This window comes from Amphibalanus amphitrite, unplaced genomic scaffold, assembly GCF_019059575.1.
Source record: "Amphibalanus amphitrite isolate SeventyFive unplaced genomic scaffold, NRLGWU_Aamphi_draft 000052F_arrow, whole genome shotgun sequence".
Classification (NCBI taxonomy): domain Eukaryota; kingdom Metazoa; phylum Arthropoda; class Thecostraca; order Balanomorpha; family Balanidae; genus Amphibalanus; species Amphibalanus amphitrite.
This window is the reverse complement of record NW_024881548.1, coordinates 1,281,008-1,308,318: the sequence shown is the minus strand read 5'-3', so window position 1 is coordinate 1,308,318 and position 27,311 is coordinate 1,281,008. Positions and strand designations below refer to the sequence as shown.

Below are 27,311 nucleotides of genomic sequence, written 5' to 3'. Positions count from 1 at the left end.
CGTTCTTACCCCGTTGCAACTTTCCACAACTAACCATGCTCCTATATACAATGACCTTCACCTACCGCCCGCGCCCCAATTACGGCTAACCCACTGCCCCTGTTGTGGCTGCTTTTTACGCCCTCTGGCGGCTCAACGCCCGCGTCGAGAGCGACGATACTGGCCGCCGGCTGGCGTCGCGTCGACAGTCAGTCAAGGCCACGCCGCGATGGGCGCGTCATCACTCGCGGTGCAATGCTCGTGCGTGTTGTCTCTTCTGGCCGGGTGGATTCACCGGATGTGTCAGTGAGTGTGAATCTGGTAAAATATCGCTGCAATATCTCCCTGTTCGACATCTCATCAGCTCCATTCAACGTAAGTTTTTTTTTTAAATTAAATTCCTGTCCCATTTAATCGTTCCCCAACAAAGGTGGTCCTTTCTAGTATTTATTCTACAAAAGCACAACGATCGGCACCTATATTAGTCGCATATTAGTTCTAACCACAAACAATTCTACATCTACCTGTTACTCGACATTTCGCAATTTCAATGACGCAAAGTGACCATCTAAAGTCGCTAAGTGTCAAACCGTCAACCTCAAACCACTGCTCGCAACTCTGCACCTAAGTAACAGAAGAAATTCCGCCGTAAGCTCAAGCATTCGTATCTGTCGGAAACCATAACTCATAGCCATATTCATAGATCGATCGCATGAATCAGTCGCCACCTTAAAACATTACATTCCCTTTCAACCGTATTTACCTGTTCTATAATTGATTTCGACTTCGCAATTAATTCCTACAGCAATATTACCAATGATTTCGCAATGCAACTTTTAGTGAGTACAGCACGAATCTAAACCCTTAATTTCACAAACGTTCCAACCTCAAAACGCACCTGGCCATCGCCCATAATAAATCGAACGAACCAGCTTGACCGAAGACAAAGACATTTCAACGCTGTCACACATCCAGTCATCAATCTCAACGTTCGTGACCATGAGCTGCTTATTCAAATTTTAGCCTCTCGCTCTGGGCCTAATCGTGAACTCCAACTGACAATAACGGTTTGCTGGCGACTCTGACATGACTTCGAAATTCAGATCCTAATATGCTACTAGGGTGTCTGGACCAATAAGCTCAAAGTAATTTAAGTTTTCCAATTCCAATTGAGAGTGCATTTTATGGCAACCGAAAATGTTTGGCAGTCGTCACGGCACGGCAACCGGGCAGAGGGGGGGGGGGGGTCAAGGATTGGGATTGAGCAGACTTTTCAACAACACTCACATTCTGGAGTTTCTCTGCGCTTCCGCTTCTCAGTGTGGTCACAAGCGTCGGCTACTGTCCTCGGTTCTGATCACTCGAACTGAAGAGGCTTCTCGCGGGTGACCCCGGACTGACGGCGGCCTCCAGATGGCGTCTCCGGCTCCGGCTGCAGACTGTGACTCTCGGCTGCTCGACTGTGATTCTCCCTCTGGTTGGGTGGCGCACCCTTTTATAGTTGGGGGGAGGGGTGACTGCCACGCCCTTGCGACGTCATCTTCCTCTGCCTTCTTCTGGTGGGTGGGGCCGTAAGATGGCGCCCTCTGTCCTGTTTAGTCACCTTGCTCCTCTGTGCCTGCAATTTTTGGCCGTCGAATCGTCTTCGTGTTGAGTGCTTTATCATTTTAATAATCGCTGGCATAAAACAATCCCCGAAAGGTTTGTGATTTTCGAGTTTTAATTTTAATTCTTCAATTTCATTTTATTCAAACTTTTGTTTCCTTCCGTTTCGTCTGCCGGCAACGCCCCTTGTGACGTCACTCTTGCTCCGCCCACCGTCTCGGGCGTGCCGTAAGTCAGCGCCTTCTTCCTCTGCGGAGATCTCTGGAACTACCTCATGAGGCCATTGTGAGGTCGGTCACCCGGTTGTTTTGCCAGGTTCACTCACCCTGGGTTGCTGTGCCCGACAAAGGAGGCTGTGTGCTCCAGCCGGCATCCATCCTTGACACTGCTCCATGATCTGTTGACATCTTTTGCTGATGCAGCGTTATTTGAGGAGGTTCGAATCGCTCATCCTGCGGTAGCTGTCTCCATAGGCGGGCGTCGTAATGAGAGTTTAACGGTTGCCCATTGCGAAGACCTCTGGAACTACTGCGTTTTTGCTTGCCATAGGATCTTCCTGGTTGTGCCATTCCCACCATGTGACTCAGCGCGGTGCAGCTGTTGTGGTACCTGACAGAGTACGTGACAAGTGACAGAGTACCTTAACGTGCTCGCTCGCCGCCGCCGCCGGCCGCGGTCCTGACGTAGCTTGTTGACTCAGCTGTGCCTCGACGGTTCGTACTGATGTAGGCGGCATCGTCTTCTCGCAGATGTGTCTACTGCGGCTATTCCCACGGACAGTGCTCGTTGCGGGAGATGGAGAAAAGTGATGTGTGGGGGATGGTGGGCCTGGTGACTGGGGGGGGTGAATAATGAGAGGGGAGGGGAGCGCAGCAGCAGCGCTCCGCTCAGCTGTGCGTCACCCGGTAGCAGCGATGGGTGAGTGAATGGAGGGCTAGGCCTGTGACCGGACTGCGAGGGGGGGGGGGAGACTGCCGGACCAAGCCGTGCCGAAAAGATTCTACGTTAAATGTTAAAGATGTAGCGTGCTACATCTTCAGTCCAAACAACCCTAGTTGCGTCCTCGCAACTCATACAAAAAAAGTCACACCCCTTACTCATTTAAATCTACACAATCATGTTAAGTTCCGCAACGCCTACAAAATGACATCGTATACCTAGTACAGTACACACACGCACCTGTTGTTCCTCGTCCCCACCTCAGTTTGTCGTTCACCAGATCCGGGTCACGGGCACCAACCACTTTGGTTAGTCCGATGTCGTTGGCCGTCCCGTAAGCGGCTTCTCAGGAGGGTGAAGACTTCTATGGCAGCCCAGGTGGGCGGCCTCCACAGCAGTTCGGGTGGCGGCCTCCGTGGCAGCCCGGGTGGGCAGCCTTCACGGCAGCCCGGGTGGCAGCCTGCCATGGCAGCCTGGGTGGGGCGGCCTCCACGGCAGCCAGGGTGGGAAGATTCCACAGCAGCCCGGACGGCGGGCTCCATGGCAGCCCGGGTGGGCAGCTTGCACGGCGGCCCGTGTGGGCAGCCTACGTGGCAGCCCAGGTGGATGACACCTCCGTGGCAGTCCGGGTAGGCGACCTCCATGGCCGGCCCTGCCGCGACCTCTGTGGCCGCCCGGGTGGCAGGCTCCGTGGCAGCTCAGGTGAGCGACCTCCATGGCAGCTCAGGTGGGTGACCCCCGAGGCAGCACGCGAGGGCAATGCATCCCCGTGGCAGCCCGGTTGGGTGACCATCGTGGCAGACCCGTGACAGTCTCCGTTGTAGCTCAGGTAGGCGACTTCCGTGGCAGCCCAGGTAGGTGACCCTCGTGGCAGACCCGGTGACAGCCTCCGTGGTAGCTCAGGTAGGCGACTTCCGCGGCAGCTCAGGTGAGTGACCCACGAGGCAGCACGCGATGGCAATGCATCCCCCGTGGCAGCTCAGGTAGGCGACTTCCGCGGCAGCTCAGTTGAGTGGTCTCTGCAGCAGCCCATCTGAATGGATCGTTTGGCAGTTGGTCTTGCAGCATCCTGGCACCCTCTCCTCGTTCACCAACATGATAATCGTCTTGGCTGTGTTGTGAAGACGACCGTGTTTGATTTTGATTCAGTACAACACGAGCATTTCGCCTGTTCTTCTTCCTCTTCTGCTTTTGATATTGCTGTCCTTTTATCCTCAATACTCTAGAAAGTTCGAGCTCTCCTTTGCAATACAGCAGCTGACCGAGACTTTGACTTGTTGTACAGCAGAACGTAGAAGAATTGATATGCTGATGCCAACAATTGTCAAGTTTCATTTTCGGCCTGTCTTCTGTATTAGTCTGATCCTTTGTTCATGAGACAGCTTCATTTCCTTATCTTATCTTCAACAACTTCTTCTATGTCCTTTTCAGTATTCGTAAGACCGCTTCCTCTCATCAGTTCCTTCACGTCGACCCCTGCAGCACGTTCATTTCCACTGCTGTCAGTATTTCGAACACCTGCTCAATTCTTCAACTTTCCTGTCATCAGCCACCACCATAAGCTTCATCATCTTCACACAGCTTTCTTTAGCTCATCCTCTTTCTTCATATCGACCCCTGCAGCACGCTCATTTCCACTGCTGCCAGTATTTCGAACACCTGCTCTATTCTTCAACTTCTTCCTCTTCTCCATACGGTTGACTTTCAATTCATCAACTTCGGGTTCGGCGGCTTGTGCCAGTCTACCAGCTTCACAATTTGAGAATTATCAAAGCCCCACGTTGGGCGCCATTTGTAGCAAGGGAATGAAGGGAAGGAAAAGTACAGAAATAAAAAAGCTGCATCTTGAGGTTCATCAAACAGCGCGGTCCACTGCTGTTCGGCGGTGTAGCAGAAAAGAGATTCGCTGCTGGAAGGAACTCGATAGTAGAGCTGGTAGAACAGGGGAGCTTGAGAGTCGTTGAAGAGATCCCGAGATAGATCTAGTGAGAGATCCAGATAGTGATGAGATCCTGAGATAGATGAGATCCACCGGATAGAGATGTAAGTATCCACCTTGCGTACAAATACATCTGATGGAAGATGCTTTTTAAATTGGAGGCTTGATGATTCTGTTCATTGTATAGACCATGATGCACGAGATGCTTCTTCACTGCTCGGATTAGGGATAGAGGGATCCGATCAGCTGGGTTTGCAGCACAGTTGGGCAGGTGAAGGACAGGGCATTCGAAGTCCCGATGACCACTGCCAAACATATGGGTGGTAATTACATTGATTAATTGAATGTGATCATTCGTCCAGTCACCCATTCCTATATCACTGGCCTCCCCATTACAAAAATTGCCCGCTTAGTTCGTATTAGCGTTGCTAGTTTAGTTGCCCTCGAGAATCATTTGTTCGACTGCCATAACCGAATTCTACCAAATTCCTATCGGCCTTACTCTAAGATTCATGCGTCATCATTCTCACATCCTTGCTCGCATTACGTTCACATTTCATGTATTCACCCAAATTTAATTGGTAGCCCCCGAAATTCCCTCCGATAGTGTTAGGCGTCTTACAAACCATGGTCTCCCCGGCGAGATAAATGTCTCTTTCCGAAATCCATATGCATGCTCCGCTAACCGGCGACAAAGATACTTATCGCAGGGCCGTCCAGAATAATTATACACAAATATCCACCCTACTAATTTATGGGATTCACTACACGTCCGATAGACTTATGGTACACACATACACGATTTATATCCGACTTATCTCTCTACCGGGAGAGATTACCTATGCCCTCTTCCGGTCCGCGTGTAACATTCCCGTTCACGACCCAGGGACCACCGTTCATATCCTGGAACTCTCCTCAGGAACTCTCCTTAAACCATGGGATTTACTCTTCAAGGCCTTACGTGTCCTGGAGTACATTCTTCCCTCCCCTGAGGCTGTCCAGTACCGATTAAGGTACCTTTACAAAATAAGTATGAGGACTTATTCGGGACACTACGGCGCGCCTTATCCGCACTTTTGGGTGACTCACCCCTGACCCTCGGCTTCTTGCCTTTGGCATAACTTACTCTCCACTGCACACTGTGCCAATCTTCCCCTTCCCCCTGCCGTAGAAACCTCTCACTGCCTTCTCACCCAGTGTTACCTAAGCGGGAAAATTAACAGTGGCCGGTACCACTGGCGGAAAACGTGCATATGCCCTGCGTACGTGACGGCGTGTCCCTCTTATTATTCCGGTCTGGACGTGGGTTTAGAGAAGTGCATCTGTGTCTCATACGGTCATGCTGGTAAACGCTACGCCATAGGAGACGGGCAAACAAGCCGTCTGTGCCTCACAATGCCCTGTGCCAATATTGGTGGAGTAATTATTGGCGCTAACTCTCAAGAACGCGAATAACAGAAACGCATCTAATCGTAATCTCAAGTCCTAATTGCTGCTGCACGCGTGAACCTAATCATCAGTTCTCGTAAACAATCCTAGCAGACCTTGAACCGCTCTTGATTTCATCAGATAATCTAGAACCAATTAGTACGCACCGATCTGTCGTCTGGTTGTGATCCACCGTATCATAGTGAATTGCTGAATGCTCAAACGGAAATGACTCCTTGAAACTCGTTCGATAGCTTCTGATGGGCTACTAGTTACCTAAACAAATTATCTTTATAGAGTGCCAGAATATTGTCATAGGGTCCCTAGCCTTTCATAGGGAATCTATTTTAAATCATCCTATTAGCAGTAAACAATGCGCATCAAACGAAGTGCAGTCCTAAATATCAAATAGCATGTCATATTTAAAATTATGCATTAACTGTTTACGTTCTTACCCCGTTGCAACTTTCCACAACTAACCATGCTCCTATATACAATGACCTTCACCTACCGCCCGCGCCCCAATTACGGCTAACCCACTGCCCCTGTTGTGGCTGCTTTTTACGCCCTCTGGCGGCTCAACGCCCGCGTCGAGAGCGACGATACTGGCCGCCGGCTGGCGTCGCGTCGACAGTCAGTCAAGGCCACGCCGCGATGGGCGCGTCATCACTCGCGGTGCAATGCTCGTGCGTGTTGTCTCTTCTGGCCGGGTGGATTCACCGGATGTGTCAGTGAGTGTGAATCTGGTAAAATATCGCTGCAATATCTCCCTGTTCGACATCTCATCAGCTCCATTCAACGTAAGTTTTTTTTTAAATTAAATTCCTGTCCCATTTAATCGTTCCCCAACAAAGGTGGTCCTTTCTAGTATTTATTCTACAAAAGCACAACGATCGGCACCTATATTAGTCGCATATTAGTTCTAACCACAAACAATTCTACATCTACCTGTTACTCGACATTTCGCAATTTCAATGACGCAAAGTGACCATCTAAAGTCGCTAAGTGTCAAACCGTCAACCTCAAACCACTGCTCGCAACTCTGCACCTAAGTAACAGAAGAAATTCCGCCGTAAGCTCAAGCATTCGTATCTGTCGGAAACCATAACTCATAGCCATATTCATAGATCGATCGCATGAATCAGTCGCCACCTTAAAACATTACATTCCCTTTCAACCGTATTTACCTGTTCTATAATTGATTTCGACTTCGCAATTAATTCCTACAGCAATATTACCAATGATTTCGCAATGCAACTTTTAGTGAGTACAGCACGAATCTAAACCCTTAATTTCACAAACGTTCCAACCTCAAAACGCACCTGGCCATCGCCCATAATAAATCGAACGAACCAGCTTGACCGAAGACAAAGACATTTCAACGCTGTCACACATCCAGTCATCAATCTCAACGTTCGTGACCATGAGCTGCTTATTCAAATTTTAGCCTCTCGCTCTGGGCCTAATCGTGAACTCCAACTGACAATAACGGTTTGCTGGCGACTCTGACATGACTTCGAAATTCAGATCCTAATATGCTACTAGGGTGTCTGGACCAATAAGCTCAAAGTAATTTAAGTTTTCCAATTCCAATTGAGAGTGCATTTTATGGCAACCGAAAATGTTTGGCAGTCGTCACGGCACGGCAACCGGGCAGAGGGGGGGGGGGGGTCAAGGATTGGGATTGAGCAGACTTTTCAACAACACTCACATTCTGGAGTTTCTCTGCGCTTCCGCTTCTCAGTGTGGTCACAAGCGTCGGCTACTGTCCTCGGTTCTGATCACTCGAACTGAAGAGGCTTCTCGCGGGTGACCCCGGACTGACGGCGGCCTCCAGATGGCGTCTCCGGCTCCGGCTGCAGACTGTGACTCTCGGCTGCTCGACTGTGATTCTCCCTCTGGTTGGGTGGCGCACCCTTTTATAGTTGGGGGGAGGGGTGACTGCCACGCCCTTGCGACGTCATCTTCCTCTGCCTTCTTCTGGTGGGTGGGGCCGTAAGATGGCGCCCTCTGTCCTGTTTAGTCACCTTGCTCCTCTGTGCCTGCAATTTTTGGCCGTCGAATCGTCTTCGTGTTGAGTGCTTTATCATTTTAATAATCGCTGGCATAAAACAATCCCCGAAAGGTTTGTGATTTTCGAGTTTTAATTTTAATTCTTCAATTTCATTTTATTCAAACTTTTGTTTCCTTCCGTTTCGTCTGCCGGCAACGCCCCTTGTGACGTCACTCTTGCTCCGCCCACCGTCTCGGGCGTGCCGTAAGTCAGCGCCTTCTTCCTCTGCGGAGATCTCTGGAACTACCTCATGAGGCCATTGTGAGGTCGGTCACCCGGTTGTTTTGCCAGGTTCACTCACCCTGGGTTGCTGTGCCCGACAAAGGAGGCTGTGTGCTCCAGCCGGCATCCATCCTTGACACTGCTCCATGATCTGTTGACATCTTTTGCTGATGCAGCGTTATTTGAGGAGGTTCGAATCGCTCATCCTGCGGTAGCTGTCTCCATAGGCGGGCGTCGTAATGAGAGTTTAACGGTTGCCCATTGCGAAGACCTCTGGAACTACTGCGTTTTTGCTTGCCATAGGATCTTCCTGGTTGTGCCATTCCCACCATGTGACTCAGCGCGGTGCAGCTGTTGTGGTACCTGACAGAGTACGTGACAAGTGACAGAGTACCTTAACGTGCTCGCTCGCCGCCGCCGCCGGCCGCGGTCCTGACGTAGCTTGTTGACTCAGCTGTGCCTCGACGGTTCGTACTGATGTAGGCGGCATCGTCTTCTCGCAGATGTGTCTACTGCGGCTATTCCCACGGACAGTGCTCGTTGCGGGAGATGGAGAAAAGTGATGTGTGGGGGATGGTGGGCCTGGTGACTGGGGGGGGTGAATAATGAGAGGGGAGGGGAGCGCAGCAGCAGCGCTCCGCTCAGCTGTGCGTCACCCGGTAGCAGCGATGGGTGAGTGAATGGAGGGCTAGGCCTGTGACCGGACTGCGAGGGGGGGGGGAGACTGCCGGACCAAGCCGTGCCGAAAAGATTCTACGTTAAATGTTAAAGATGTAGCGTGCTACATCTTCAGTCCAAACAACCCTAGTTGCGTCCTCGCAACTCATACAAAAAAAGTCACACCCCTTACTCATTTAAATCTACACAATCATGTTAAGTTCCGCAACGCCTACAAAATGACATCGTATACCTAGTACAGTACACACACGCACCTGTTGTTCCTCGTCCCCACCTCAGTTTGTCGTTCACCAGATCCGGGTCACGGGCACCAACCACTTTGGTTAGTCCGATGTCGTTGGCCGTCCCGTAAGCGGCTTCTCAGGAGGGTGAAGACTTCTATGGCAGCCCAGGTGGGCGGCCTCCACAGCAGTTCGGGTGGCGGCCTCCGTGGCAGCCCGGGTGGGCAGCCTTCACGGCAGCCCGGGTGGCAGCCTGCCATGGCAGCCTGGGTGGGGCGGCCTCCACGGCAGCCAGGGTGGGAAGATTCCACAGCAGCCCGGACGGCGGGCTCCATGGCAGCCCGGGTGGGCAGCTTGCACGGCGGCCCGTGTGGGCAGCCTACGTGGCAGCCCAGGTGGATGACACCTCCGTGGCAGTCCGGGTAGGCGACCTCCATGGCCGGCCCTGCCGCGACCTCTGTGGCCGCCCGGGTGGCAGGCTCCGTGGCAGCTCAGGTGAGCGACCTCCATGGCAGCTCAGGTGGGTGACCCCCGAGGCAGCACGCGAGGGCAATGCATCCCCGTGGCAGCCCGGTTGGGTGACCATCGTGGCAGACCCGTGACAGTCTCCGTTGTAGCTCAGGTAGGCGACTTCCGTGGCAGCCCAGGTAGGTGACCCTCGTGGCAGACCCGGTGACAGCCTCCGTGGTAGCTCAGGTAGGCGACTTCCGCGGCAGCTCAGGTGAGTGACCCCCGAGGCAGCACGCGATGGCAATGCATCCCCCGTGGCAGCTCAGGTAGGCGACTTCCGCGGCAGCTCAGTTGAGTGGTCTCTGCAGCAGCCCATCTGAATGGATCGTTTGGCAGTTGGTCTTGCAGCATCCTGGCACCCTCTCCTCGTTCACCAACATGATAATCGTCTTGGCTGTGTTGTGAAGACGACCGTGTTTGATTTTGATTCAGTACAACACGAGCATTTCGCCTGTTCTTCTTCCTCTTCTGCTTTTGATATTGCTGTCCTTTTATCCTCAATACTCTAGAAAGTTCGAGCTCTCCTTTGCAATACAGCAGCTGACCGAGACTTTGACTTGTTGTACAGCAGAACGTAGAAGAATTGATATGCTGATGCCAACAATTGTCAAGTTTCATTTTCGGCCTGTCTTCTGTATTAGTCTGATCCTTTGTTCATGAGACAGCTTCATTTCCTTATCTTATCTTCAACAACTTCTTCTATGTCCTTTTCAGTATTCGTAAGACCGCTTCCTCTCATCAGTTCCTTCACGTCGACCCCTGCAGCACGTTCATTTCCACTGCTGTCAGTATTTCGAACACCTGCTCAATTCTTCAACTTTCCTGTCATCAGCCACCACCATAAGCTTCATCATCTTCACACAGCTTTCTTTAGCTCATCCTCTTTCTTCATATCGACCCCTGCAGCACGCTCATTTCCACTGCTGCCAGTATTTCGAACACCTGCTCTATTCTTCAACTTCTTCCTCTTCTCCATACGGTTGACTTTCAATTCATCAACTTCGGGTTCGGCGGCTTGTGCCAGTCTACCAGCTTCACAATTTGAGAATTATCAAAGCCCCACGTTGGGCGCCATTTGTAGCAAGGGAATGAAGGGAAGGAAAAGTACAGAAATAAAAAAGCTGCATCTTGAGGTTCATCAAACAGCGCGGTCCACTGCTGTTCGGCGGTGTAGCAGAAAAGAGATTCGCTGCTGGAAGGAACTCGATAGTAGAGCTGGTAGAACAGGGGAGCTTGAGAGTCGTTGAAGAGATCCCGAGATAGATCTAGTGAGAGATCCAGATAGTGATGAGATCCTGAGATAGATGAGATCCACCGGATAGAGATGTAAGTATCCACCTTGCGTACAAATACATCTGATGGAAGATGCTTTTTAAATTGGAGGCTTGATGATTCTGTTCATTGTATAGACCATGATGCACGAGATGCTTCTTCACTGCTCGGATTAGGGATAGAGGGATCCGATCAGCTGGGTTTGCAGCACAGTTGGGCAGGTGAAGGACAGGGCATTCGAAGTCCCGATGACCACTGCCAAACATATGGGTGGTAATTACATTGATTAATTGAATGTGATCATTCGTCCAGTCACCCATTCCTATATCACTGGCCTCCCCATTACAAAAATTGCCCGCTTAGTTCGTATTAGCGTTGCTAGTTTAGTTGCCCTCGAGAATCATTTGTTCGACTGCCATAACCGAATTCTACCAAATTCCTATCGGCCTTACTCTAAGATTCATGCGTCATCATTCTCACATCCTTGCTCGCATTACGTTCACATTTCATGTATTCACCCAAATTTAATTGGTAGCCCCCGAAATTCCCTCCGATAGTGTTAGGCGTCTTACAAACCATGGTCTCCCCGGCGAGATAAATGTCTCTTTCCGAAATCCATATGCATGCTCCGCTAACCGGCGACAAAGATACTTATCGCAGGGCCGTCCAGAATAATTATACACAAATATCCACCCTACTAATTTATGGGATTCACTACACGTCCGATAGACTTATGGTACACACATACACGATTTATATCCGACTTATCTCTCTACCGGGAGAGATTACCTATGCCCTCTTCCGGTCCGCGTGTAACATTCCCGTTCACGACCCAGGGACCACCGTTCATATCCTGGAACTCTCCTCAGGAACTCTCCTTAAACCATGGGATTTACTCTTCAAGGCCTTACGTGTCCTGGAGTACATTCTTCCCTCCCCTGAGGCTGTCCAGTACCGATTAAGGTACCTTTACAAAATAAGTATGAGGACTTATTCGGGACACTACGGCGCGCCTTATCCGCACTTTTGGGTGACTCACCCCTGACCCTCGGCTTCTTGCCTTTGGCATAACTTACTCTCCACTGCACACTGTGCCAATCTTCCCCTTCCCCCTGCCGTAGAAACCTCTCACTGCCTTCTCACCCAGTGTTACCTAAGCGGGAAAATTAACAGTGGCCGGTACCACTGGCGGAAAACGTGCATATGCCCTGCGTACGTGACGGCGTGTCCCTCTTATTATTCCGGTCTGGACGTGGGTTTAGAGAAGTGCATCTGTGTCTCATACGGTCATGCTGGTAAACGCTACGCCATAGGAGACGGGCAAACAAGCCGTCTGTGCCTCACAATGCCCTGTGCCAATATTGGTGGAGTAATTATTGGCGCTAACTCTCAAGAACGCGAATAACAGAAACGCATCTAATCGTAATCTCAAGTCCTAATTGCTGCTGCACGCGTGAACCTAATCATCAGTTCTCGTAAACAATCCTAGCAGACCTTGAACCGCTCTTGATTTCATCAGATAATCTAGAACCAATTAGTACGCACCGATCTGTCGTCTGGTTGTGATCCACCGTATCATAGTGAATTGCTGAATGCTCAAACGGAAATGACTCCTTGAAACTCGTTCGATAGCTTCTGATGGGCTACTAGTTACCTAAACAAATTATCTTTATAGAGTGCCAGAATATTGTCATAGGGTCCCTAGCCTTTCATAGGGAATCTATTTTAAATCATCCTATTAGCAGTAAACAATGCGCATCAAACGAAGTGCAGTCCTAAATATCAAATAGCATGTCATATTTAAAATTATGCATTAACTGTTTACGTTCTTACCCCGTTGCAACTTTCCACAACTAACCATGCTCCTATATACAATGACCTTCACCTACCGCCCGCGCCCCAATTACGGCTAACCCACTGCCCCTGTTGTGGCTGCTTTTTACGCCCTCTGGCGGCTCAACGCCCGCGTCGAGAGCGACGATACTGGCCGCCGGCTGGCGTCGCGTCGACAGTCAGTCAAGGCCACGCCGCGATGGGCGCGTCATCACTCGCGGTGCAATGCTCGTGCGTGTTGTCTCTTCTGGCCGGGTGGATTCACCGGATGTGTCAGTGAGTGTGAATCTGGTAAAATATCGCTGCAATATCTCCCTGTTCGACATCTCATCAGCTCCATTCAACGTAAGTTTTTTTTTTAAATTAAATTCCTGTCCCATTTAATCGTTCCCCAACAAAGGTGGTCCTTTCTAGTATTTATTCTACAAAAGCACAACGATCGGCACCTATATTAGTCGCATATTAGTTCTAACCACAAACAATTCTACATCTACCTGTTACTCGACATTTCGCAATTTCAATGACGCAAAGTGACCATCTAAAGTCGCTAAGTGTCAAACCGTCAACCTCAAACCACTGCTCGCAACTCTGCACCTAAGTAACAGAAGAAATTCCGCCGTAAGCTCAAGCATTCGTATCTGTCGGAAACCATAACTCATAGCCATATTCATAGATCGATCGCATGAATCAGTCGCCACCTTAAAACATTACATTCCCTTTCAACCGTATTTACCTGTTCTATAATTGATTTCGACTTCGCAATTAATTCCTACAGCAATATTACCAATGATTTCGCAATGCAACTTTTAGTGAGTACAGCACGAATCTAAACCCTTAATTTCACAAACGTTCCAACCTCAAAACGCACCTGGCCATCGCCCATAATAAATCGAACGAACCAGCTTGACCGAAGACAAAGACATTTCAACGCTGTCACACATCCAGTCATCAATCTCAACGTTCGTGACCATGAGCTGCTTATTCAAATTTTAGCCTCTCGCTCTGGGCCTAATCGTGAACTCCAACTGACAATAACGGTTTGCTGGCGACTCTGACATGACTTCGAAATTCAGATCCTAATATGCTACTAGGGTGTCTGGACCAATAAGCTCAAAGTAATTTAAGTTTTCCAATTCCAATTGAGAGTGCATTTTATGGCAACCGAAAATGTTTGGCAGTCGTCACGGCACGGCAACCGGGCAGAGGGGGGGGGGGGGTCAAGGATTGGGATTGAGCAGACTTTTCAACAACACTCACATTCTGGAGTTTCTCTGCGCTTCCGCTTCTCAGTGTGGTCACAAGCGTCGGCTACTGTCCTCGGTTCTGATCACTCGAACTGAAGAGGCTTCTCGCGGGTGACCCCGGACTGACGGCGGCCTCCAGATGGCGTCTCCGGCTCCGGCTGCAGACTGTGACTCTCGGCTGCTCGACTGTGATTCTCCCTCTGGTTGGGTGGCGCACCCTTTTATAGTTGGGGGGAGGGGTGACTGCCACGCCCTTGCGACGTCATCTTCCTCTGCCTTCTTCTGGTGGGTGGGGCCGTAAGATGGCGCCCTCTGTCCTGTTTAGTCACCTTGCTCCTCTGTGCCTGCAATTTTTGGCCGTCGAATCGTCTTCGTGTTGAGTGCTTTATCATTTTAATAATCGCTGGCATAAAACAATCCCCGAAAGGTTTGTGATTTTCGAGTTTTAATTTTAATTCTTCAATTTCATTTTATTCAAACTTTTGTTTCCTTCCGTTTCGTCTGCCGGCAACGCCCCTTGTGACGTCACTCTTGCTCCGCCCACCGTCTCGGGCGTGCCGTAAGTCAGCGCCTTCTTCCTCTGCGGAGATCTCTGGAACTACCTCATGAGGCCATTGTGAGGTCGGTCACCCGGTTGTTTTGCCAGGTTCACTCACCCTGGGTTGCTGTGCCCGACAAAGGAGGCTGTGTGCTCCAGCCGGCATCCATCCTTGACACTGCTCCATGATCTGTTGACATCTTTTGCTGATGCAGCGTTATTTGAGGAGGTTCGAATCGCTCATCCTGCGGTAGCTGTCTCCATAGGCGGGCGTCGTAATGAGAGTTTAACGGTTGCCCATTGCGAAGACCTCTGGAACTACTGCGTTTTTGCTTGCCATAGGATCTTCCTGGTTGTGCCATTCCCACCATGTGACTCAGCGCGGTGCAGCTGTTGTGGTACCTGACAGAGTACGTGACAAGTGACAGAGTACCTTAACGTGCTCGCTCGCCGCCGCCGCCGGCCGCGGTCCTGACGTAGCTTGTTGACTCAGCTGTGCCTCGACGGTTCGTACTGATGTAGGCGGCATCGTCTTCTCGCAGATGTGTCTACTGCGGCTATTCCCACGGACAGTGCTCGTTGCGGGAGATGGAGAAAAGTGATGTGTGGGGGATGGTGGGCCTGGTGACTGGGGGGGGGTGAATAATGAGAGGGGAGGGGAGCGCAGCAGCAGCGCTCCGCTCAGCTGTGCGTCACCCGGTAGCAGCGATGGGTGAGTGAATGGAGGGCTAGGCCTGTGACCGGACTGCGAGGGGGGGGGGGAGACTGCCGGACCAAGCCGTGCCGAAAAGATTCTACGTTAAATGTTAAAGATGTAGCGTGCTACATCTTCAGTCCAAACAACCCTAGTTGCGTCCTCGCAACTCATACAAAAAAAGTCACACCCCTTACTCATTTAAATCTACACAATCATGTTAAGTTCCGCAACGCCTACAAAATGACATCGTATACCTAGTACAGTACACACACGCACCTGTTGTTCCTCGTCCCCACCTCAGTTTGTCGTTCACCAGATCCGGGTCACGGGCACCAACCACTTTGGTTAGTCCGATGTCGTTGGCCGTCCCGTAAGCGGCTTCTCAGGAGGGTGAAGACTTCTATGGCAGCCCAGGTGGGCGGCCTCCACAGCAGTTCGGGTGGCGGCCTCCGTGGCAGCCCGGGTGGGCAGCCTTCACGGCAGCCCGGGTGGCAGCCTGCCATGGCAGCCTGGGTGGGGCGGCCTCCACGGCAGCCAGGGTGGGAAGATTCCACAGCAGCCCGGACGGCGGGCTCCATGGCAGCCCGGGTGGGCAGCTTGCACGGCGGCCCGTGTGGGCAGCCTACGTGGCAGCCCAGGTGGATGACACCTCCGTGGCAGTCCGGGTAGGCGACCTCCATGGCCGGCCCTGCCGCGACCTCTGTGGCCGCCCGGGTGGCAGGCTCCGTGGCAGCTCAGGTGAGCGACCTCCATGGCAGCTCAGGTGGGTGACCCCCGAGGCAGCACGCGAGGGCAATGCATCCCCGTGGCAGCCCGGTTGGGTGACCATCGTGGCAGACCCGTGACAGTCTCCGTTGTAGCTCAGGTAGGCGACTTCCGTGGCAGCCCAGGTAGGTGACCCTCGTGGCAGACCCGGTGACAGCCTCCGTGGTAGCTCAGGTAGGCGACTTCCGCGGCAGCTCAGGTGAGTGACCCACGAGGCAGCACGCGATGGCAATGCATCCCCCGTGGCAGCTCAGGTAGGCGACTTCCGCGGCAGCTCAGTTGAGTGGTCTCTGCAGCAGCCCATCTGAATGGATCGTTTGGCAGTTGGTCTTGCAGCATCCTGGCACCCTCTCCTCGTTCACCAACATGATAATCGTCTTGGCTGTGTTGTGAAGACGACCGTGTTTGATTTTGATTCAGTACAACACGAGCATTTCGCCTGTTCTTCTTCCTCTTCTGCTTTTGATATTGCTGTCCTTTTATCCTCAATACTCTAGAAAGTTCGAGCTCTCCTTTGCAATACAGCAGCTGACCGAGACTTTGACTTGTTGTACAGCAGAACGTAGAAGAATTGATATGCTGATGCCAACAATTGTCAAGTTTCATTTTCGGCCTGTCTTCTGTATTAGTCTGATCCTTTGTTCATGAGACAGCTTCATTTCCTTATCTTATCTTCAACAACTTCTTCTATGTCCTTTTCAGTATTCGTAAGACCGCTTCCTCTCATCAGTTCCTTCACGTCGACCCCTGCAGCACGTTCATTTCCACTGCTGTCAGTATTTCGAACACCTGCTCAATTCTTCAACTTTCCTGTCATCAGCCACCACCATAAGCTTCATCATCTTCACACAGCTTTCTTTAGCTCATCCTCTTTCTTCATATCGACCCCTGCAGCACGCTCATTTCCACTGCTGCCAGTATTTCGAACACCTGCTCTATTCTTCAACTTCTTCCTCTTCTCCATACGGTTGACTTTCAATTCATCAACTTCGGGTTCGGCGGCTTGTGCCAGTCTACCAGCTTCACAATTTGAGAATTATCAAAGCCCCACGTTGGGCGCCATTTGTAGCAAGGGAATGAAGGGAAGGAAAAGTACAGAAATAAAAAAGCTGCATCTTGAGGTTCATCAAACAGCGCGGTCCACTGCTGTTCGGCGGTGTAGCAGAAAAGAGATTCGCTGCTGGAAGGAACTCGATAGTAGAGCTGGTAGAACAGGGGAGCTTGAGAGTCGTTGAAGAGATCCCGAGATAGATCTAGTGAGAGATCCAGATAGTGATGAGATCCTGAGATAGATGAGATCCACCGGATAGAGATGTAAGTATCCACCTTGCGTACAAATACATCTGATGGAAGATGCTTTTTAAATTGGAGGCTTGATGATTCTGTTCATTGTATAGACCATGATGCACGAGATGCTTCTTCACTGCTCGGATTAGGGATAGAGGGATCCGATCAGCTGGGTTTGCAGCACAGTTGGGCAGGTGAAGGACAGGGCATTCGAAGTCCCGATGACCACTGCCAAACATATGGGTGGTAATTACATTGATTAATTGAATGTGATCATTCGTCCAGTCACCCATTCCTATATCACTGGCCTCCCCATTACAAAAATTGCCCGCTTAGTTCGTATTAGCGTTGCTAGTTTAGTTGCCCTCGAGAATCATTTGTTCGACTGCCATAACCGAATTCTACCAAATTCCTATCGGCCTTACTCTAAGATTCATGCGTCATCATTCTCACATCCTTGCTCGCATTACGTTCACATTTCATGTATTCACCCAAATTTAATTGGTAGCCCCCGAAATTCCCTCCGATAGTGTTAGGCGTCTTACAAACCATGGTCTCCCCGGCGAGATAAATGTCTCTTTCCGAAATCCATATGCATGCTCCGCTAACCGGCGACAAAGATACTTATCGCAGGGCCGTCCAGAATAATTATACACAAATATCCACCCTACTAATTTATGGGATTCACTACACGTCCGATAGACTTATGGTACACACATACACGATTTATATCCGACTTATCTCTCTACCGGGAGAGATTACCTATGCCCTCTTCCGGTCCGCGTGTAACATTCCCGTTCACGACCCAGGGACCACCGTTCATATCCTGGAACTCTCCTCAGGAACTCTCCTTAAACCATGGGATTTACTCTTCAAGGCCTTACGTGTCCTGGAGTACATTCTTCCCTCCCCTGAGGCTGTCCAGTACCGATTAAGGTACCTTTACAAAATAAGTATGAGGACTTATTCGGGACACTACGGCGCGCCTTATCCGCACTTTTGGGTGACTCACCCCTGACCCTCGGCTTCTTGCCTTTGGCATAACTTACTCTCCACTGCACACTGTGCCAATCTTCCCCTTCCCCCTGCCGTAGAAACCTCTCACTGCCTTCTCACCCAGTGTTACCTAAGCGGGAAAATTAACAGTGGCCGGTACCACTGGCGGAAAACGTGCATATGCCCTGCGTACGTGACGGCGTGTCCCTCTTATTATTCCGGTCTGGACGTGGGTTTAGAGAAGTGCATCTGTGTCTCATACGGTCATGCTGGTAAACGCTACGCCATAGGAGACGGGCAAACAAGCCGTCTGTGCCTCACAATGCCCTGTGCCAATATTGGTGGAGTAATTATTGGCGCTAACTCTCAAGAACGCGAATAACAGAAACGCATCTAATCGTAATCTCAAGTCCTAATTGCTGCTGCACGCGTGAACCTAATCATCAGTTCTCGTAAACAATCCTAGCAGACCTTGAACCGCTCTTGATTTCATCAGATAATCTAGAACCAATTAGTACGCACCGATCTGTCGTCTGGTTGTGATCCACCGTATCATAGTGAATTGCTGAATGCTCAAACGGAAATGACTCCTTGAAACTCGTTCGATAGCTTCTGATGGGCTACTAGTTACCTAAACAAATTATCTTTATAGAGTGCCAGAATATTGTCATAGGGTCCCTAGCCTTTCATAGGGAATCTATTTTAAATCATCCTATTAGCAGTAAACAATGCGCATCAAACGAAGTGCAGTCCTAAATATCAAATAGCATGTCATATTTAAAATTATGCATTAACTGTTTACGTTCTTACCCCGTTGCAACTTTCCACAACTAACCATGCTCCTATATACAATGACCTTCACCTACCGCCCGCGCCCCAATTACGGCTAACCCACTGCCCCTGTTGTGGCTGCTTTTTACGCCCTCTGGCGGCTCAACGCCCGCGTCGAGAGCGACGATACTGGCCGCCGGCTGGCGTCGCGTCGACAGTCAGTCAAGGCCACGCCGCGATGGGCGCGTCATCACTCGCGGTGCAATGCTCGTGCGTGTTGTCTCTTCTGGCCGGGTGGATTCACCGGATGTGTCAGTGAGTGTGAATCTGGTAAAATATCGCTGCAATATCTCCCTGTTCGACATCTCATCAGCTCCATTCAACGTAAGTTTTTTTTTAAATTAAATTCCTGTCCCATTTAATCGTTCCCCAACAAAGGTGGTCCTTTCTAGTATTTATTCTACAAAAGCACAACGATCGGCACCTATATTAGTCGCATATTAGTTCTAACCACAAACAATTCTACATCTACCTGTTACTCGACATTTCGCAATTTCAATGACGCAAAGTGACCATCTAAAGTCGCTAAGTGTCAAACCGTCAACCTCAAACCACTGCTCGCAACTCTGCACCTAAGTAACAGAAGAAATTCCGCCGTAAGCTCAAGCATTCGTATCTGTCGGAAACCATAACTCATAGCCATATTCATAGATCGATCGCATGAATCAGTCGCCACCTTAAAACATTACATTCCCTTTCAACCGTATTTACCTGTTCTATAATTGATTTCGACTTCGCAATTAATTCCTACAGCAATATTACCAATGATTTCGCAATGCAACTTTTAGTGAGTACAGCACGAATCTAAACCCTTAATTTCACAAACGTTCCAACCTCAAAACGCACCTGGCCATCGCCCATAATAAATCGAACGAACCAGCTTGACCGAAGACAAAGACATTTCAACGCTGTCACACATCCAGTCATCAATCTCAACGTTCGTGACCATGAGCTGCTTATTCAAATTTTAGCCTCTCGCTCTGGGCCTAATCGTGAACTCCAACTGACAATAACGGTTTGCTGGCGACTCTGACATGACTTCGAAATTCAGATCCTAATATGCTACTAGGGTGTCTGGACCAATAAGCTCAAAGTAATTTAAGTTTTCCAATTCCAATTGAGAGTGCATTTTATGGCAACCGAAAATGTTTGGCAGTCGTCACGGCACGGCAACCGGGCAGAGGGGGGGGGGTCAAGGATTGGGATTGAGCAGACTTTTCAACAACACTCACATTCTGGAGTTTCTCTGCGCTTCCGCTTCTCAGTGTGGTCACAAGCGTCGGCTACTGTCCTCGGTTCTGATCACTCGAACTGAAGAGGCTTCTCGCGGGTGACCCCGGACTGACGGCGGCCTCCAGATGGCGTCTCCGGCTCCGGCTGCAGACTGTGACTCTCGGCTGCTCGACTGTGATTCTCCCTCTGGTTGGGTGGCGCACCCTTTTATAGTTGGGGGGAGGGGTGACTGCCACGCCCTTGCGACGTCATCTTCCTCTGCCTTCTTCTGGTGGGTGGGGCCGTAAGATGGCGCCCTCTGTCCTGTTTAGTCACCTTGCTCCTCTGTGCCTGCAATTTTTGGCCGTCGAATCGTCTTCGTGTTGAGTGCTTTATCATTTTAATAATCGCTGGCATAAAACAATCCCCGAAAGGTTTGTGATTTTCGAGTTTTAATTTTAATTCTTCAATTTCATTTTATTCAAACTTTTGTTTCCTTCCGTTTCGTCTGCCGGCAACGCCCCTTGTGACGTCACTCTTGCTCCGCCCACCGTCTCGGGCGTGCCGTAAGTCAGCGCCTTCTTCCTCTGCGGAGATCTCTGGAACTACCTCATGAGGCCATTGTGAGGTCGGTCACCCGGTTGTTTTGCCAGGTTCACTCACCCTGGGTTGCTGTGCCCGACAAAGGAGGCTGTGTGCTCCAGCCGGCATCCATCCTTGACACTGCTCCATGATCTGTTGACATCTTTTGCTGATGCAGCGTTATTTGAGGAGGTTCGAATCGCTCATCCTGCGGTAGCTGTCTCCATAGGCGGGCGTCGTAATGAGAGTTTAACGGTTGCCCATTGCGAAGACCTCTGGAACTACTGCGTTTTTGCTTGCCATAGGATCTTCCTGGTTGTGCCATTCCCACCATGTGACTCAGCGCGGTGCAGCTGTTGTGGTACCTGACAGAGTACGTGACAAGTGACAGAGTACCTTAACGTGCTCGCTCGCCGCCGCCGCCGGCCGCGGTCCTGACGTAGCTTGTTGACTCAGCTGTGCCTCGACGGTTCGTACTGATGTAGGCGGCATCGTCTTCTCGCAGATGTGTCTACTGCGGCTATTCCCACGGACAGTGCTCGTTGCGGGAGATGGAGAAAAGTGATGTGTGGGGGATGGTGGGCCTGGTGACTGGGGGGGGTGAATAATGAGAGGGGAGGGGAGCGCAGCAGCAGCGCTCCGCTCAGCTGTGCGTCACCCGGTAGCAGCGATGGGTGAGTGAATGGAGGGCTAGGCCTGTGACCGGACTGCGAGGGGGGGGGGAGACTGCCGGACCAAGCCGTGCCGAAAAGATTCTACGTTAAATGTTAAAGATGTAGCGTGCTACACTACCACTACCCCTTACCACTACCCCTACCACTACCCCTACTACTACCCCTACTACTCCCCTACTACTACCCCTACCCCTACTACTACCCCTACCACTACCACTACCACTACTCCTACCTCCTACCACTACCACTACCCCTACCACTACCACTACCTGCCACTACCACTACCTGCGACTGGGGTCATGTCAGGTCACATAATAATTAGATCCAATAAATATTTAAAAAAAAATCAGACTTTAAAATTGCTCCTAGCCCTGCTCCTATTCGTGGCATTCTATTACCCTTAATCAAATTTGTCAGAAATGGCGCTTTGTGGCAAACGTGGCGCATTGCGGCAAACGCGGCGCATCTGAACCTGTTGGTTGAGCATGCATCCTGGCACCAAATTGTACCCTTATCGAACTATATTTGACAAAACTGTGCAATTTGCGGCAAAAATGACGCTTTGTGACCAGTGTGACGCCTTGCGGCAAATGCGGTGCATTTGTAAATTCCTATCACAAACTGTACCCATTTTGCGACAATCAACACATTTTTCGCCACCATTTATTAAAATCAATAACTTGCTGATCCGCCAATGCGAGGCACCCGGCGCCGATCGGCATGCATTTAGCTCAGTAAGTTCGTCGACCCAGGCTCTCAATGATGATATAAGAACCAGGGTTACCGCTGCTAGGGAAATTTCCCTTTTCTATGGAAATCAGCGAAAATCTAGGGATATATGGATTTGCCACGAAATCTAGGGAAATACCAGAAACCCGAAAAATTGTTGTTTTTTCAACAATCGAAATCATTGTTGTCATGAATTATTCTTCCGCATGTCATATGAAATAGATATGAGAACATTTTTTCACAAAATTCAGGTTTGATACTCTCGTTTGAAATACATAGGGAGAATTACATAATTATACATGCATATATGATTCTTGCTATTATTTCAAAACAAACTGCTTCCATGCTTTGTATTGTACCATATCGGGTGCGGCTAATTTTTTACATCAAAGTTTTTGTTTTGGCGCGATTGTAACCAAAAATTGTAAAAATATTTTTACAATTTCTAGCGCATTTCACTTCTTTACGGTCAAACTGACGGCATGGGAAATAATGCATCGACTCGTCTCTTATCGCCAGCACTACCTATACGGTACAAGGCCATCTATAGAAATAATACGGTATAGTTTCCCGCGTCCCGCAACACACCACAATTTGCGATATACCACGCACGTATTTTATACCACATAGAGTAATTTGCTATAGGTATGCCAGCAATTTCATTACAATCTCTTACGTTACGGTACAGAATGTAGTTAATTGCTGTTTACGACGCAGCGACTATAACACGAATGGTTAAAGGGACCCTCCCACCTTAACATTAGTTTTGAGTTGAGATAGCCAAGTTTGCGGCCAGGCTCAGAAACCACCATTTATCCTGGTCGCAACCCCCGCAGCTTTATGGTGTTCAAGAAATTTCTTCCCTTTACTTGCAGGGTGGGACCAGCGTGGTCCCTATCTCTTAACCATTACGGGAGTCTGATGACGTCATCAGGCTTTCGAACGTCCGTTAAATGTTTGACTAAAACGTTTTGTAGCATGCGGTGGTATATGCTGCTTTGCGCGCAACAAATGCCGCACTTTCAAATAAAGTTGCTAGGAACAGCGGAGATCCCAAAAAGTAAAAGTAAAAGTCTAATATCTTGAAAACCGGTGAATATTTTTCGATGAAATTTGGTAGATATTCGTTTTTGCTCTTTCTGAACCGAGGAACATCACTTTCATGCCAATTCATTAACTTTTTTGAAGGTGGGAGGGTCCCTTTAAAATGACGAAAGTACGTCAGATTCCAGGAAAATAGCCGCATCTAGGAAAATGATTTTCAAAATAGGGAAATTTTCGTGAGAATCTGGGGAAACCAGCAAGACGCCAGCGGTAACGCTGATAAGAACCGATCAAAATTTCATTGGCGTTCTTCCAGCGCGCCCCACGCGCGAACCGTGCACCCCAGCGAGTCGGAACCTAGAAATGGCGCTGACCCGTTCTGTCACCTAGAAGGTGTGCAAATTTCAACTTCCTACGACTTACCGTCTGCCCTGTAGGCGAGGTTAATTGAACCCACTACACGATGTGCGGACACACAGACTCACAGACTCACAGACGGATTCTGTTTGAATAGTAAGTTAGATTCCAGCGATCAATATATCTGCTTATAAAGACTGATAGCTAAGCAACGCAATATGTGATGGTTCTTTTGAAAACTGTGTTCATCATCGAAAACAATGAAATTAATTTCACCTGAAGTGCATTATCGACATAACCCTATGTCTCAATTTTATATCCCAAGTGATCTAAGTACTCATTGCGATGCCTTGTTTTCGAATTGTAACACCTCATTGCATAACTGTCGTCATTCGCCCTCGATGTATGAACTAGCTCTCGAGTCCAGACGACTTTGCTTATTTGAATAACTGCGCGTCTCTTTCAGCGGTCCGGGTGCCGCCCCACCCTTACCTTGAAACGTCAATCATCCTGTTTACACCCCCTGACATGACCTTAAGGACTTTTCACGACCACGCCACGTGACTCTCAGTCACGCAGTCCCTTCACAGACGGTGCGACAGGGTCCAGACCCGATACAAACACCTCTGGGGACGGTCTGTGAAATGTTGTCTCTATTGTGTCTGGCTGTGGCGGCTATTGTGTCTGAGCCATTCAGTAGCGATTCGTCACCATTAGACAGTGACCGAAAGGTGCACTGCACGGGCCGGGCAAGTTAATGACATGCATCCTAGTGGTGCTCATCGCACGGCGTACTTCGCCTGACACAATGAACAGATGAATGAAAAAGCTTGTTTTCAAGTACATCTAAAAAATTTGGATTGATTGTGCCATCTATAATTGGACTAAGAACGCTATGAAGGCGTTTGATCGGTGGGATCCTGTTTAACTCGGTTTACGATATCAGCCAATTGTAAATGATTCATGGCAAATACCAGCATAAAATGACGATCTATCAGCCCCATTAGGAAAGTCTGTCGCGTCCCCTCATGACGATAAACTCGCGCGGCCTGAAGTGCCGAGCCCTCCACCGGAGTTTTTGCTCGGTCCACCCTCTGAGTGGCCGCATTGCTCCCTGATTGTGCAGCTCGAGTGTTGACAGAACGCCAGCCCCTGTTTGACATCCTCTCCGGTTGAGGAGCGTCGTGATACCTCTACCCACCGCCCTATCCGCACTGGCAACCGGTGGAATCCTGTTTGACTAATGCAATCACGGAAAGTTTTCCTGCTTATAGTCGAGAGCTGGGTTATCTGTAGACTTCAGTTGACTTTGATTCAGCTGGCTTTGAAATGAATTGGTTGCTGGGCGGGTCATGTCCTCTCCCACTTGCCTATAGACACTGTCATTCTCTGGCTTCATTCTCATTGTGTGTTCCCTAACGGAAAGCTCTCGTTTTTTTTTTCTTGCAGCTGTCCATCTTCTCAGACATTTGATTGTCCTCATACTCTAATTGCCTTCGCAACTGAGAAGCTCGTTTGTTTTTGTAAAAGCTTTTGGATTTCCGCCGTCCTAACTGTCCCGTGCTCTCCGTGACAAGGCCGTCGTAGCCTCTCATCCCCCTAAGTGTCTCGTTTCCCCTGTTGGCTGTGACAATGTGACATCCTCCTGAGTGGGACACCACCCTCCTGTCTGACGCCTTCTGACTGTTCCGTCTCTCCGTCATAGGCTCGCCGCTGCCCTCTCCGATGCGGTCGCCGGCGCGGACGCCGAACCCGCAGAACCCCTGCGCGCAGGCTCTGTTCGACTTCGAGCCTGAGAATCCCGGAGAACTCGGTTTCAAGGTGAGCGACTGTGCTTCAGACTAGACTGAAAACTAGACGGAATTCGCTTGGGATCTTGCATAGTCGATCGAGAAATCATCAGCTAAGTGCTCGTATGTGCTCGTATGTAAATCATCAGCTCGTATGTAACAAAGAAATTTGGTAAATGATTGCACGGTATTGTAGAGCGGGAAGTACGTACTCGTATTAATGATCGTGAGTGATCTTATTGTGCATTATGGCAGGTCTGAGAAATCCCCTCCTCTTCCAATTTACTGAGCCACGTGCCCCGTGCCACATTGTCCCTGGATTTTCCTGCCTCTGACGCTGGTATTTCTCCGTTCGGCTGCAGGAGGGCGACAACATCACACTGACCCAGCAGATCGACGAGAACTGGCTGGAAGGCACGCTGGACGGCCGCACGGGCTACTTCCCCACCACCTACGTGCAGGTGCTGGTCCCGCTACCGCGCTAGGCGGCGCCGCGCGAGCCCGCGCCGACTCGTGTGCGTTCTCCGGGAGGGAGGACCCTGCCGCCGCCCCGGGCGCCGCCACAGGGCGTAGAGAGGTCTCGGTGAGTGCGGCCGGCGGCGCCAGTGCGCCAGCAGTGTAGAGGCCAGAACGCTGCGCTACAGTCGCTCGCCAGCAGAGACTCACGCCGTACTGATTGTGTCGTGCTATAGAGATTGTATTCGACGCCGGCCGCCGGGGTGCCGCGTCCCATTGTTACGTTTCCCAGACTTTAACCTAAGATATTACGAGTCGGTGTTAAGTGGTAAGCTCCGCTCGCTGTTGCGGCTGTCTCTGGCCGGTCGCTCTTGTCTCTGCGGTGTGCGCGGGCGCTTCTACTCCGCGGAGGGACAGTCTAGGTGGGGTACGCTCCGCGGGAAGGCTCGGCCGCTGGACTCTGTCAGCCGGCACTTTGAGCGACATATCGGACGGAGAGGCGGCCCGCGCGCCGTCAATTGTTACAGCGGCATCTCAGTCCCGTCAGCCGGCGTTCGGTCAGCTGGTGATCGCCAGAGAGCCCCTCCCTCATCCGTCGTCCCCGCCGCCGTCTCGCTATCCCCACGTCTTCCCCGTTCGGTCGCCTCCCTCCCTCTCTCCTCTCTTCTCTGCCCGCTCTCTCTGTCTGTCAGTCCGTCGACGTGTATCCGTCATTTGTGCGGTCTGACGCGGGGTGCGGGTCGCGCCCAGACTGCTGTATTGTGTACGCGGCGTGTGTGAGTGAGTGTTGTGAGAGAGGCTCTAGGACTCTGTGACCGTTTCAACGGTCGATCAGAGGGCTATCGCTGCTGTAGTGAGGTCGGGGGACCTGGCTCGTGCTCGTGTGTCGGAGACAATAAACCCGCGCAGATGAGGCTCCTTTGTTTCCAATCTCTGTCAGGTTGACATTGATGTTTCGGGAAGTCTGTTTGGATTTGGATTGTGTAATGCTATGGGGACACCTCTCTCGGCTATGATCTGTTAGAGGATATCTAAACTGATTTTGAAATAACTCATGACACGCTCCAGGAGGGTGTGGTTTCGACACACCTTTGCAGCAGCGTGCCAGACGCTGGAAAAATACAGTTCATGCAAGTTGAGGGCTATTTATAGCCACATTGATTCACAAATATCATGACCGTCGTATTCGATCACGACCTTTGGTTGTGTTGTGCTGTGTGCACGGCTCTGCGGCGTGATCGTGTTTGTCTGGCCGGATGACTGCGCCCAGCCGGCGTACGGCGGGGACGTCCTTTGAGACGCTTCCAGTGCCCGGTAGAACGCTTATTGACCAATGACCAGATGGATTTCCTCCAGAGACCGACGGGCTCCCATTGACCGGTCAGCGCCCAGCGGTGAGGCTGACCAGCGTACTCGGCAGTCAAGGGCAG

General features: G+C 50.4%; 1 protein-coding gene across 19 annotated transcripts in view; it reads left to right on the top strand.

Moving 5' to 3' along the window:
* The window catches only part of LOC122377875 (endophilin-A-like), a 73,415-nt gene extending 46,620 nt beyond the window's left edge, over positions 1 to 26,795 (top strand). For all 19 annotated transcript variants that reach the window (XM_043358407.1, XM_043358401.1, XM_043358399.1 and 16 more), the window contains 2 exons: positions 25,341 to 25,456; positions 25,788 to 26,795. In XM_043358407.1, the coding sequence (XP_043214342.1) occupies positions 25,341 to 25,456; positions 25,788 to 25,910 (239 nt within the window). In that variant the 3' untranslated portion in view covers positions 25,911 to 26,795. The remainder of the gene's footprint in view (positions 1 to 25,340; positions 25,457 to 25,787) is intronic.
* The last annotated feature ends 516 nt before the right edge of the window (positions 26,796 to 27,311 follow it).